Source organism: Cucurbita pepo, chromosome 20 (genome assembly GCF_057944985.1).
Source record: "Cucurbita pepo subsp. pepo isolate OVF chromosome 20, ASM5794498v1, whole genome shotgun sequence".
NCBI lineage: Eukaryota > Viridiplantae > Streptophyta > Magnoliopsida > Cucurbitales > Cucurbitaceae > Cucurbita > Cucurbita pepo.
Window position 1 is genome coordinate 3,038,021 of NC_141817.1, and position 13,802 is coordinate 3,051,822.

Consider the following 13,802-nt stretch of genomic DNA (forward strand, 5'->3'; position numbering starts at 1 on the left):
AGGGGTAAGACTGGGTGAATGGCTGGGGACGTGGGGTGCAAGACGGAATTCACTCCTACCCACTTTTAGGGATAGAAGAAAGGTAGTTCCCTTAAGCACTGACTCCAGGTCTTGAACAAGGGGCCCCACCCTCTCATTGGCCTGAGAGGGATTCGGTTTACTGGTTGGACCACAAACCAATTGTTTATTAGAGGATCAGTGAGACATAAGGAACAAGAAGTAACTTCAGGGGTAAAACGGTAAATTGACCCAGCTCTAGTTACGAACAACCTGTGAAGGATCGACTTACTAATCATGGTTATATCAGATGGACAGAAATATATCTATAGTGAGGGGAGTGCAACTACTAGGCTATAGTGGAGTGTCCTAGTAGTTAACGAATGTTGGTTAACCAGGTTAATGAGTTTAATCGGTTAATCTTGAATCGTTGGAGCCCATGATCTATAGGTCCATTAGGTCCCTCTGCTAGCTCATATCGGACTAAACCATAGAACAGTGTGACAAGTGAGTTCGAAGTGTTCGAATTCAAATTAGGGAATATGCGTTACATATATACGATATATTTAACCGCAATTTTATTTTATTTACGAAATAAACGAAAAGAGAGAATCTGAAATATTTAAATAAGATTTAAATATCTTAATCAATTATGTGTCGGAATTGACTGGGATTGGCATTTGAATTAATATTAAATATTAATTAAATAGTTTAATTAATTATTTAATGTTACTTTAATTTGAAATTCATTATTCAAATTAATTGTTGAATTAAAATGAAGAAAGTCAAAATGTTGACTTTCATCTAATTAAAATGAAGAAAGTCAAAATGTTGACTTTCATCTAATTAAAAATGAAGAAAGTCAAAATGTTGACTTTCATCTAATGGAAAAATCATGTTAGTGGAATTTTGAGGTGTCAAAATTTGGTTTAACCAAACTTGCATGTTTGCCAAATAAACCCCACAAGTTTGAGTGGAATTTTGAGTGTCAAAATTTGGTTAACTCAAACATGCATGCTTGCCACATAATCTCAAACATTTGAGTGGAATTTTAAGTGTCAAGATTTGGTGATCTCAAGTTTGCATGAACATGCAAACTTGACTCTTTAAATAGAGTGATCATGATACTTGGAAGGGATTCTTCATCTTGATAAAAAACCTCTCACAAGCACTCTCTTTCACGTATACAAAATCCCTCCCAAGTTTAGTCACTCACCGGATTCCACAATCCCGTTCTAAGGCCGGAGAATAGTGGAGAAGACACTAGTGGTGGTCCGAAATCGGTTCGTGAGGCAAAAGGAGTTTGAACTACAAAAGGTAAGTATTTAAACTCATTAAGTTTTAATACTTATGAACATGCTAGTCATTTACAATAATTGATGTTCTAAAAGTGCCTAAGATCCAAATTGCTTCCGCATGTGTTATATTAACACCATCAGTTTCTTTAGTGGCAGTAGAAAATTAATCGAAATATTTGCATGCGAGAGAGATTCCAACTCCTTGCATTTAGTTAGTCCGAGTCCCACAGCCTCCACCTAAACAATGTCCACTGTATTATGCATCAATAAGACCACCAACCTATTTATCGACTTAAATTTTAAATATTATATTAAAGATGGCAAGTTCTGATCAGTGGATTGAAATACAACATTAATTTAATCATAGGTGGACTAATAAGTTAATTAAAGGTAGGATTTTTGAAGTTTACAAGTGGAACACTCCAAAATATATTTTCATCTACATTTTTTTTATGTTTATTTTAAACGAGGTTCTAGTACAACAAATGTGAGATAACTCGACTTGAACTCATGTTTATATGGTCAAATATCTTGACCGATCTGGATTATTCAACCCAAACCACAAAAGTTGGTTGAATTATTTTCTTTTTTCCGATTTTAGTTGGGTTAAATTTTTTAAAAATTAAAAGTTCGGTTCGGTATGCAAGTTAAGATTTTTTTTAGTCGGATGATTTGACCAACTTGAAAGTAGGGTTGCAACTCAACCCTACTTTCTAAATGATTAAGAATATTTAACGTTGGTAACTCATGGGAATGATATGTTCTGACTTGTAAATGTTTGATATTTGAAGTATAGATAGTATGTAACATGCACCATAGATAATATGTTTTTTTTAGATTACTAAAAGAAATAGTAACAAACCCGACAACCCAATCTAATCCCATTGAAAAGTCGAAGGTTAGATTATGAACAATATTAGGATGACTCGAATCACTAACCCAACCAGCCCAAAATATTGGATTGATCTAAAAGATTTTTCCAATTAACCTAGCTCAACTTGTGTACCCCTTAAAACCTCGGACCTCAAACATGAAAGTATACATCAATTGTCATTAACTGTTCATGTCCTATTACATATAGTCGTCAACCTCACATTTTTAAAACTTGTCTGCGTCTATTAGGGAGAGATTTTCACCCTCTTATAAATAATGTTTCGTTCTACTCTCGAATCGAGATGAGATCTCATCGTTTTGTTTTAGATTTAATTTCTTTTAACTATTGTTCTCTATAGGTGTGTGCTTTTTGTTCGGTATAGGAAGAGGAGGAGGAGGAGGAGGCCTGCTGTGTGCTGCTGTTGGTGCTGCCTAAGCATCATTGTTCTGTCTGCTTCACACAGGTACTGAAACGAAGCCCAAGTCCCATCATTTTACACACTTCTCCATTAACCCAACAACTAATATCTATAAATGAACCTCCTTTTGCACTTATATTTCCTCTATTAGCAACTCTTTTCTCTTCCCTCCCTTTCACTTCCACTTCCACTTCCCTACACTACTGACACAGCTACCTCTTCCTTTCCCCACAAATACCCTCTAAACCCATCTCCCCTGTTCTCCCCTCCCATGGCTTCCTTCACTCTTCTCCTCCTTGCATTTCTCCTTTCCACCAACACCTTTGCGGCTGAGGAAATGGAAGAGGAAGAGCTTCTGGCTCTGTTTGAAGTCATGGGCTCTCTCTTAGACTACCCTGACTGGCCTCAGGCTCACCCTTTTCCATGCACAGACACGCCATGGCCTGGGGTTAAGTGTGAGATTTGTCAAGCCCCTCCTTTCTTTCATGTCACCCAGATTCACATTGGCCCTGATATTCTAGACCCACCTTGCAAAATCTCTGCTAATTTATCCCACGCCTTGCTCAACCTCCCTTACTTGAAGTCCCTTTCAATCTTCAGCTGTTTTACAGCTTCCCCAGCTGCTCTGTTTCCTGCTCTGTTTGAGTCATTGTCTTATTTGGAGCATTTGGCTCTTCAATCCAACCCAGCTCTTTCTGGGGTGATTCCATCGAGTTTGGGCAATGCAGCCAGTTTGAGAGTTCTGAGCCTCTCTCAGAACAGTCTGAATGGGGAGATTCCACAAGCCATTGGTGGGTTGATTCATTTACAACAGCTTGATCTTAGCTACAACAATCTTAGTGGCGAAGTTCCTCAAGCCATTGGTGGGTTGAAAAGCTTGAGCATTTTGGATCTCAGCTGGAATGCACTTAAGGGTCAGCTACCTTCTTCTTTAGGAAACTTGCAGCTCCTCCAAAAGCTTGATTTGGGATCAAATAAGCTTCAGGGAAAGATACCCCAAAAGTTAGGAATGTTGAAGAAGTTGGTATTGCTTGATTTGAGCGACAACTTCATAAGTGGCCCAATCCCTCAATCATTTGGAGGGTTAGAGCGCTTGGAGTACTTGATATTAGACCACAATCCCTTGAACGCTGCGGTGCCATTGTTCTTAGGCAGCCTTGAGAAGCTGGCATCAATAAGCCTATCAGAATGTGGAATTGAAGGTCCAATACCCACTTCACTCACTTCATTGAAAACCCTCACAGCTCTGTCTTTAGCCAACAACAATCTAAGTGGGCCAATTCCACCAGAATTGGGGGAGCTCCCAAACTTGGATCTGTTGAACTTAAGCCACAATCAACTAAGTGGAGAGCTTTCTTTCCCAAACGAGTTCATGAACAAACTAGGAAAAAGATTGGATTTAAGAGGAAATTATGGGCTATGCTCAAGCCAAAGGAGGAATTTCTCAGTGCATTCTGATGAACCACCATATTGTTTGAATGGAGCAAGAAATGAGAGTGAAAAACAAGAAAGAACAGAGGATTATAAGAGCATACAGCCAGCTTGGAACCAATGGGAAGACAACAGCTGCTCTTCAACTAATCTAAGTTGGGACAAAGATCTTATGCTTGTTTTTTGTGCTTTTGTTGTTGCAGTTGTGTTGTGTTCTGTTTTGTTTGAGTAAAACTGAGGACTACCTTTCACTTGCTTACTATTTTTTCGTTATTATTATTAATATGTGTCTGATGGGTCACTTGAAAAGGTGTTTGTTGGTTGGTTGGTGTGTCTGAAACTGAGCTCATTTATTCCATCAGTCATTTCCATATGGTAAAAGTAAGACAAAGATGTGCAGAGTTGGCTTGATATGACACGAAGTTGAACCAATCTCCATGCAAACACCTTTTTTCTTTGGTTTTTGAGGAGCATCTAATAGGAGAAAGGATGCTCTACTGGCTACCAAGCCAAGTCTTTTCTGTTATGCAGCTGCTTGTTCTTTGTCAGAGAAGAGAGACTGAAGCCCTCAGAAATGAGAACTACTGATATGTTATGATATTATATGCATCAGGGTATTATAAGCCGGGTTTTTAAAACGCGTCTATTAGTGATAAACAATGTTTCGTTACTCTCTCCAACTGATATGAGATCTCATAATCCACCCCTTTCGGAGCTCAGCGTTCTCGCTGACACTCGTTCCTCTCTCCAATTGATATGGGATCTCACAATTCACCCCCTTCGAGACCCAGCGTTTTCACTGGCACTCGTTTCTCTCTCCAATCAATGTCGCCCAATATCCACCCCTTTCGAGACTCAATGTCCTTGCTGGCTATGATATCATTCGTAACAGTCTAAACTTACTGCTAACAGATATTGTCCTAGTTAGACTGAGGTTTTTATGTATTTATATATAATGTTTCATTTCTCTCTCCAATCAACATGGGATCTCGTAAAAGTTTCGTTTTGGTATGATGGTTATTAAAATAGTGTTATATGAAAGGTCTAAAATCACATCAGCTTTCACATAGCTTTTTCTTGCTTAGGGAAAGGTGTATAGGTTCTATTATTGCACAGAAGGAGATGCTATATGTATGGTGAGATAAGGGAAAAATGTGGAATCTTGTCTCCTGCCCTTCTTGGCGCTCACTAGCTGTGGTGCAGCTATATCTTTCTTGGCTCGAGTTGAGAGGTCGTGACCAAACTAGCTAGCCTTGTTTCTCGAATGTGATAGACGGTGAAGAGTGGAGCTTGGAGCATTCTTTTTAACGTGTATAGTATCACAATCATATTTCTTTCAACTACTGATTTCTCTTATTGGTGTTTCCCGTCTTTCATGATCAACTTAATTGAAGTCAAAACTTTTAACAAACTCTTTCCTCCATACTAGAAAAGCTTCTCTCCTTTATACAGTGGATGTGTTCATATGACTCGAAAATTTGATCAACTCGGACTACTTGACTCAAACAATAAAGATTGGGTTATGTTAGATTTTGTTTCGATTTGGGTTGGATTGAATTTTTGAAAAATAAAAAATTTGAGTCGGTACACGGGTTGACATTTTTTGGAAGGACCAATTTGACCAACCGAACAAATCATATTTGAGTTTTATGATATTTTATTTATTAATGTAACATGTATGGTAGATAAGTAAGATTTTTTTTTAAATAATTTTAAAAAAAAACTGACAATCGAACCCAATCATACACGAAAATATACGATTGTGTTAGGTTGTGAACTCTATTCAGATTGCTCTTCATCAATTAGAGAGTTCACCAACCCCATCTACCTACAACATTGTTGAATTTGATAGCAAAACTATCCGACTTCTTCACCTAAGGTGTAATCTTGATGGGAATTCTCATGACCCCACGACATACAACAATATGCATAAAGACAAACTCTCTCAATTGGTCGTTAATTACTATCGAGAGAGATGGAACCCTTTCTCGACCACGTTCTTCACGTCAGGAAAGAAAATGTAGCGGTGTTAGAAGAGACATGTTCTCCTATCGATGATGTAGCGGTGTAAGAGAGATGGAACCCTTTCTCAACCACGTTTTTCACGTCAGGAAAGAAAATGTAGGGTGTCAGAAGAGACGTGTTCTCCTATCGACGATGTTTACCGTCAAGAGAAGTTGTCTCTCTCAACACAGTCTTCTTTAGTGGATCGCAACCTATTTTTTTCTAGCATGACCGCGCTCGTCCTAAGAATAATTCTTTTAATTATATAGTTTAAATGGAAGAACAAGAAAGAGAAACCTAAGTAATAATGTATTAAGAAAATTATATTTACAAAGGGAAGAGAAGAAGCATGAATTAAAAATGGAAAAGCTAGTGAGAGTAGGGTGAAAGTGTTTGAATGCGATGCTTTCTCTTTTGAAGAAATCTTTGCAACGATCTTCTCATGGAGGGGCTCGCCCCACTCTTCATCGACACCCGTTGCGTCGGTGAACTGATATGACATGTCGTTAATCTTCTCTCGACCTCCATTTGTGTTGTCGCTCGTACGATTATTGCCCTTGCCTGCAATACCCAACCACGTACAATTCATTAGCTAAAGCTATTGGATTCATCGTATTAATACTGATATCTACTTCATCGAGAGAAACATACCTGGAGCTCTGTAAGATCAGGTATCGGGACTCGAGTAGGGTCGATATGGTTGTGGCAAGATGTCGACGTTGAATTGGCGGTGGCGGTGGCGGTGGAAGGGGAGGAAGAAGGGGGAGAGAGACAGAGTTCCAAGTTGCAGTTGAGGATGTTTTCCATTGGAGAGGAAGAAAATGTGAATTAAGGTTTGAAAGATGAGAAGGGAAGAAATGTGTATATATATAAGTTTGTAAAGTAAGCGTGTTTGGGTGGCAACTGGCAACTGGCAAAGTCGGGATCATATAATAAATTAATAAATAAATCACGAGGAACACGGGCGTGGGGCCCAGTTTTGGGTTTCGTCACGCGCCACCGTCGGCAAACTCTCCTTAATTTAAAGGTGCCTTAATTAATTTCAAAAAGTATTACTTTAAAATTAGTTTCATAATTATTTTATTTATTTGATTTATTTTTTTATTGTTAAAAATTGAATCTATAAATACTTCTTATACTCCTTTTAATTTCTTTATTTTATTGTTTATATTTTACAAATAAAGTTTTAAAAATAAAAAATAGTAATTTTAATTTTTTTTATCAGTTAACATTTTACTTCAAATAATTAGGGATAAAAGTTTTTCATATTTAATAAATTAACTAATAATAAATGTCTCACTTTTAAATTTATATCTAATAGATTAATCGATTTTTAAAATTTACAAATTTAAAAATGATGGTCCCATTAACAAAAAAATAAAAATAAAAATAAAAATAATAATAATAATAATTTATGTATAATATGTTCATTAATTTCTTTTTAAAAAATGTGAATGTCATGAGATTATTAAATAAAAGTAGAAATTTGATAAACTTATTTGGAACATTAATAAATAAAGTTATTTAATCTTATTAATTTAATGGAAATGGATATTATGTGGTGGTTAATGGTCGTGATTGATGTGTATATCTGTTGTATATAATGACAAATAAGAATGAGCCACGTAATAAACACGCATCCACCACATCATTTCCAGTGATTTTACATTTTTTTTTATTTTTTATATAAGTTAAAAGAAAATATTATTTTTTTTATTTTTATTTTTTGGGGGAGAAAGACACAAAAACATTTAAAGAGAAATATAAAATGGGGGAGAAAAAGAAAAAGGAAATAGGAAAATAAATAAAATTCCACGTGGAGCAAAACGACCAAAAGGATAGGGTGAGTGGACAAACTTAGGTTTCATATTACTATTGATTTGGTGGACAAAAAAATAAAAATAAAAATAATTAAAATGAAGGCAGGGCCCTTTTTGGGTCGTGTCCATGTGATCAATGCCTCATAATTTGATATCCCACCAAAATTAGGGCTGCCCCATTTATTTATTATTTTTATGTCAATCATTCGATTAAAATTAACGTTTACTCTTATTAGGTGAGATCTCACATTCGGTAGACAGGTGAGAAGCATTCCTTATAAGGGTGTGGAGACTTATTCCTATCATACGCATTTGCCAGTAAGGATAGACAACATCTGTTAGCGGTGGACTTAAACTATTACAAATGGTATCAGAGCTAGATACTGGGCAGTGTGCTAGCGAGGACGTTGGACCCCCAAAGGAAAATTATGAACTCCCACGTCGGTTGGAGAATGGAACAAAACATTTCTTCTAAGAGTATGAAACTCGAGGACGTTGGACCCCAAGGAAAAATTATGAGATTCCACATTAGTTGGAGAAAGGAATAAAACATTTCTTATAAGGGTATGAAACCTCTCCCTAGTAGACATGTTTTAAAACCATGAGATTGACGACGGTGGACTTGAGCTGTTACATTGTAATCGTTCCTAAGCCTAGTTTGAAGTTCCCTGACTAGTAACTTTTAATATGACAGACCTTAAATAGATGACATTGTATTCCTCTATGTTGGGTGACACTCACTAGCCAATGTAAGTTCATGATTAGGAGTTACACCGTAATCGTCCCTATGTAGCACTAGCCAACCCATATAACTCTAACGACCCTATATGTGGTTCATGCACCAAAGTATAATAAGACATAAGGCTAGGGTCACTAACATGCATTTAAAACCTTTAGATAATATGACAAGTTAACCAACAATCATACATGGACATACTTATAGGTTTAATCGCCTAACATGCTTTTTACGAATCAAATTTAGGTATATTCTTTTACTATTAGGCATATCAATAAGAATCCCAATCATTCAAGTAATTCAATAAAAAAAAACATAATTAGAAACCCGGAAGCTCATAAATTATGCATCGGTATTAAGATATGATCAAAGTTGAAGAATATTGGCCACTCACTTGGAACTTTTCCGAGGGTCGAGTGGCCTCTTTGAACCATATTTTGGTGTTAAACGTTCTTGTCTCTCAAAGTTGTGCACAATCTTCTTTTGAATCTAAGGACACCCATTTTAGAACATGACATTTATAACCCGAATTTTGGAATCAAACATTTTAACTTAATGGGGAGCACATTCCAGAGCTTTTCAGCCTTCCTGTTCTTCACCATCGTTATTTCTCTTCTCAGCTCGAAGCTGAGGAGCAAATTTTGTATCTTTGAGTGAGGGATCGGTTCTCACCCAAATTTTTGCTCGTTCAAGCTCCCTTGATCAAAGGTAGTTAGCCTTCAACCTATTAAACCTTCACGAAATATGTTCGTAAACTTCCTCGAACAAGAATCAGCCCTTAAACGAAGTTACTCATAATTCTTCTCCTTTTTGTTTCTTTTTATTCCACTCCCTCTTATCCATTGTATATAAAACTTTACGTTCTTTTTTAATGTTTTAATATATTTTAGAAGTTCATTATAAAAAAGTTTTAAAAAGCAATACAAACTTCATGATTTAATTGGCTCAACTTTTGATAGAAATATAAAACTATTTGTCCCTCGAAAACAACAACTCAACCAACAATATTCAATTCATTTGGAAGTTCGACAACGATTTTTTAGTCAAAAAGAAACAAACTCCATCGATGGATCTTTCTAAACTACTCATTTCACGCAGTCGGATAGCTTTCAAGTCATCAAACTCAACATAACTCAACAGATTTAGATATATACTACTCATTTCACGTTATCAGATAGCTTTCAAGTCGTTAAATTGAACATAACTCAGCTGATTTAGATATATACCATCGACCAAAAAGTCAAAAGTTCACGAGTTCCGTTCAATGGATTGAGAAATGAACGTGCGCCAAAATGGCTTAAGGGATCAAAAAAGAGTCGGAGGAAAGGGAAAGGAGAGTTTCCCACTTAGCAACTCTTCCACTTCCACTTGCAAACCAGACCGTCTAAGATATTCTTTTCATACAAAAGTCTTCTTCATCCTTATCACAATGAATCATCATTCTCAAAGAATTTGGTTCTTTCTCAATGGGAAGTTGTTTTGGAGGAAAACACCAAAACCCCACTTTCAAATGAAAGCACTTAATCAAGCAGTGAGAACAAAACAGGGAGATGATTCATCAGTAATGGGCAACACAAGCTTAATCTTCCGGGTTAGGACAATCTATACTCGAGGAGACAGACGGTACATGTAGCAGCTCTGTCCGCTCTGACCCGTTGCTAAAACGTGTCTACTAAAGAGAGGTTTCTTCACTTTTATAAGGAATGCTTCGTTCTCCTCTCCAACTGATATGGGATATCACAAGATGGAAACTCCCTATAAAACTGGGGTTATGGTTATAACCTAGCAAGAACGTTTTCATCGTTCTGATATATGTAGTTTGGACATATGGGTGTTTGAAACAAGAGCAAGAAAGATTTCGGGCACCAACGACAAGAGAACAGACACGTAGCACTTGACGGGACAGATTGATACTACAAATAGTGTAGAAAGTCAGAAGCATCCTTGCTTTCAGTATCTTAATATAGGACTTGTAATTGAAGAGACACAATGGGTGAATTCGCACAAATTCTATGTAAGCTAATGGAGTTTGTTTCCTGAATGAAAGATTCCGTTCTTAGATGCCTAAACAGCAAAACAAGTAGCAGTTTTCTCAGGCTAAGCTAAATCAGGAAACATTTTAAACAGAGACAAAGCTTTGAGCTAAAGACTAAGAAGCATATATATAACTAAAACAGTTTAAAGTTGTGGATTATGCATCCGATTCATGATGAAAAAGTAAACGAAGAACGACGAAAGATTGACGTACTTATAAGTCAGTACTCTGATACACACGACTTTGAACAAACACGTTTCCACACATCTATAATCAGATCTATAGCTAATTCTCTTTGATTGTAACATATTCAAAATCATACAAGATATCATTAAGGGGGGAGACGAGAAAGGATGATACCTAAGCGAACAACACCTGAGAACTTGAGGGTGTCAAATCAGAGAAGCATTCCGGTGCATCAACGACATGCCAACTTACGTTAAAGCTCCACTTTTTTTCGCTCGTCCCCTTTCTGCTGAGCCGAGAGATATGGCCGACAGCTACATGTAGGTTTCTGCCGACGACGTATATGGTCGAGTCACATGCATTCACAGCAAAAGGCTTGCATATCTGCTCTGGTAAAGGAGGCCCTTCAATAGCATCCCAGGAATCAGAAGCTGCATCATAAACCTTAAGCTTCATTCTTTCAAGCTCTGAAACAACAAACAAATGGCCATAAACCACTACACTTGAACCAGTCCAGCCTTCTCTCAAACCAATGGCCATAGTTTCCCAATTATTAGTAGTCGGATCGTAAACCTGTCCTCTTGGAGCGACATAAAAAGGCCACAGCCAGCCTTCTGTCACTAAGAGCTTCCCGTTGAGAACTGCAGCATCATACGACGCCATATTCGTTCCCATGCTTGCGATGGAGTTCCAACTCCCTTGGATAGGATCCAAAACCTCAGCTGAGTCGAGCTCGAAAAGATCAGTGCTATTTCCTCCAGCCACATAAATCTTACCATCAATAACTCCACTGGCGAAAAACGACCTCGCTGTAATCATTTGATTCATCACAGTCCAACGATTTTTCTGCATCTCATACTTCAAAACCAAGTCGAGGGGGCAATCGACATCGGATACCATGCCACCACAAACAAAAAGAGTGCCCTCGTGAGGGATCGAGACACACCTAAACCCATGAGGGCAAACCTTATCCTTACAAGGCATGAGTGGGATACTATGCCAAGAGAAATGAGTAAGATCAAGAACCTGCCATTGAATCTTTCCAGTGCATTTATGGAAAACAAATACAAAAAGCCAAGGCTCTTTGAAACCTAACTCTTTCCTTCTAGTGAAGAACCTCTCTTTACTGCCCAGAAGAAGATGCCATCTCCTGCAAACCGCCCGACACGCAGCGTGGCTATGAACTGGCAACCTGAGGAGGCAATTAAAAGCAACATCATCTGGAAGACCAGGAATTAAGGGTTCCCCACAAAGAGATGATTCCAAGTCTGATGAGGGATTCAACAGATGAGACTTGTTTGCTAACCTAAACTTTGGGGATAATGTCATTTGGGAATCACCCAGCTTAAGAACAGGTGTTTGTTGGGACGACAATCGAACCCTCTGCATAACTATCTCTAACAAAACGCCAAGCCTTCTCAAACAATCAAATCAACAAAAACTATGTTGATTTCTAATGGGGTTATTCAAGTGGCTCAGTTTGAAGAACAAATCAGCTCTAAATCCAAAATCAAATAAAGAACCACCTGATTTCTCTCTTGATTATCCTCATAAGAGCGTTCCTGTAAGCTACTACTGTAGATAAACTCAACCTAGAACTTCATCTAAACCCATTAGTCATGGAAATCAATACTCGCTCCTTTGGTTCATCGACTGTATTTTATCATCCATGTCTGCCACAGCAGATATCATGGAGGTAAGCTACAAATTTCACAGCAAACAGCAGAAAAGACAAACACCCAGAAGAAAATACCTCAATAGAAGCCCAAATTGCAGCAATCACACCCTTAAATAGCCAAAACGAAACGATTTACAAAGACCCAGTTGATAAATAGAAGGGGGGAAATCCAAAATCCAGGATCCTTAACAGAAGAAAACTCAGCCACAAATCATCTGAAGAAAAACGAAGCGAGGAAGGGAAATCAGGAAGGCAGAAAGTACTTACAAGAAAAGGGGATTTACAGGGGAATAGTCACAGAGATGGTGACTTTGTGATGAGATTTAGAGCTCTGGGGTTGCAATTCCAATACAGAAGAAGAAGAAGAAGAAGAAGAAGAAGAAGAAGAAGAATAGAAGATCGGTGACCTGTAATGTAAACGTAAGTCTTGAAAATCCCGATTTATCCTTGAAAAGCAAGAGATTATTTAATTTTGTGGCAGACGTAGGTCTCCTCAAATCTCGATTAGTCTCGCACCCACGCGCAGGAAGAGGGAGTTGAACCCAAAATGTCACGAGAGGGACTGTAGATGTAGCTACAGAACAAAGAGACGTGATCTGTACGCGTCCGCTGAGAAAGAGAAAAAGTAAGGGTTTTGAAGATGTAAAAATTGTGGATTAAAGCAACAAAGCTGCTAATCTACATCAATAGAGACGCTTAAACTCGAAGCCAAAAGCAAGCGCAATCTAAGGCACACCCGGGGAATATTAATAAAAATTAGGCCCAAAGGAGGAGCTTCATTTCCATACCTGCCATCAGAGACTGGCACCCATACCCAATTACTTAATCCAATACAATATCAAATCTTTCACTTTTTTAACTCATTTCTTTTGTTGGAACCTCCCTCTCCATTCATTTAAATATTACAAAACTCTCACTTATCTTATATTACTTGTTGTTGTAAAAACGGTGAGGCTCACTTATACCCGTCCAAATTCATTGTTACAAATATATTGTCCTTTGTAGACTTTTCCTTTTGAGCTTCCTCTCAAAGAGGGTAGATTGGGGAGTCCTCACTTATACCCGTCCAAATTCATTGTTACAAATATATTGTCCTTTGTAGACTTTTCCTTTTGAGCTTCCTCTCAAAGAGGGTAGATTGGGGAGTCCTCACTTATACCCGTCCAAATTCATTGTTACAAATATATTGTCCTTTGTAGACTTTTCCTTTTGAGCTTCCTCTCAAAGAGGGTAGATTGGGGAGTCCTCACTTATACCCGTCCAAATTCATTGTTACAAATATATTGTCCTTTGTAGACTTTTCCTTTTGAGCTTCCTCTCAAAGA

At 37.7% G+C, this 13,802-nt stretch overlaps 3 protein-coding genes across 3 annotated transcripts; 1 reads left to right on the plus strand and 2 right to left on the minus strand.

Moving 5' to 3' along the window:
- The first annotated feature begins 1,139 nt into the window (after positions 1 to 1,139).
- Positions 1,140 to 4,277, plus strand: LOC111783351 (uncharacterized). The gene is made up of 2 exons (XM_023664276.2): positions 1,140 to 1,314; positions 2,528 to 4,277. The coding sequence occupies exon 2, from the start codon at positions 2,859 to 2,861 to the stop codon at positions 4,248 to 4,250; it is 1,392 nt and encodes a 463-aa protein (XP_023520044.2). The 5' UTR covers positions 1,140 to 1,314; positions 2,528 to 2,858; the 3' UTR covers positions 4,251 to 4,277.
- Positions 4,278 to 6,306: 2,029 nt separating this feature from the next.
- Positions 6,307 to 6,868, minus strand: LOC111783630 (uncharacterized). Its single transcript, XM_023664548.2, has 2 exons — positions 6,674 to 6,868; positions 6,307 to 6,583 (listed from the first exon to the last, which is right to left on the minus strand). Exons 1-2 carry the CDS (start codon positions 6,827 to 6,829, stop codon positions 6,392 to 6,394), a joined length of 348 nt encoding a protein of 115 aa, XP_023520316.2. The 5' UTR covers positions 6,830 to 6,868; the 3' UTR covers positions 6,307 to 6,391.
- A 3,846-nt stretch (positions 6,869 to 10,714) lies between these two features.
- On the minus strand, positions 10,715 to 13,090 carry LOC111783043 (Galactose oxidase/kelch repeat superfamily protein). The gene is made up of 2 exons (XM_023663917.2): positions 12,553 to 13,090; positions 10,715 to 12,472 (listed from the first exon to the last, which is right to left on the minus strand). Exon 2 carries the CDS (start codon positions 12,186 to 12,188, stop codon positions 10,974 to 10,976), a length of 1,215 nt encoding a protein of 404 aa, XP_023519685.1. The 5' UTR covers positions 12,189 to 12,472; positions 12,553 to 13,090; the 3' UTR covers positions 10,715 to 10,973.
- Between the last annotated feature and the right edge of the window lie 712 nt (positions 13,091 to 13,802).

What these genes read in the sequence shown, in the direction of transcription:
- LOC111783043 (XM_023663917.2), bottom strand. Translation starts at nt 12,188, where the DNA reads ATGCAGAGGGTTCGATTGTCGTCCCAACAAACACCTGTTCTTAAGCTG.
- LOC111783630 (XM_023664548.2), bottom strand. Translation starts at nt 6,829, where the DNA reads ATGGAAAACATCCTCAACTGCAACTTGGAACTCTGTCTCTCTCCCCCT. An exon ending in CTGATCTTACAGAGCTCCAG is followed by an intron (nt 6,584 to 6,673) that starts GTATGTTTCTCT and finishes TGGGTATTGCAG; the next exon opens with GCAAGGGCAATAATCGTACG.
- LOC111783351 (XM_023664276.2), top strand. Translation starts at nt 2,859, where the DNA reads ATGGCTTCCTTCACTCTTCTCCTCCTTGCATTTCTCCTTTCCACCAAC.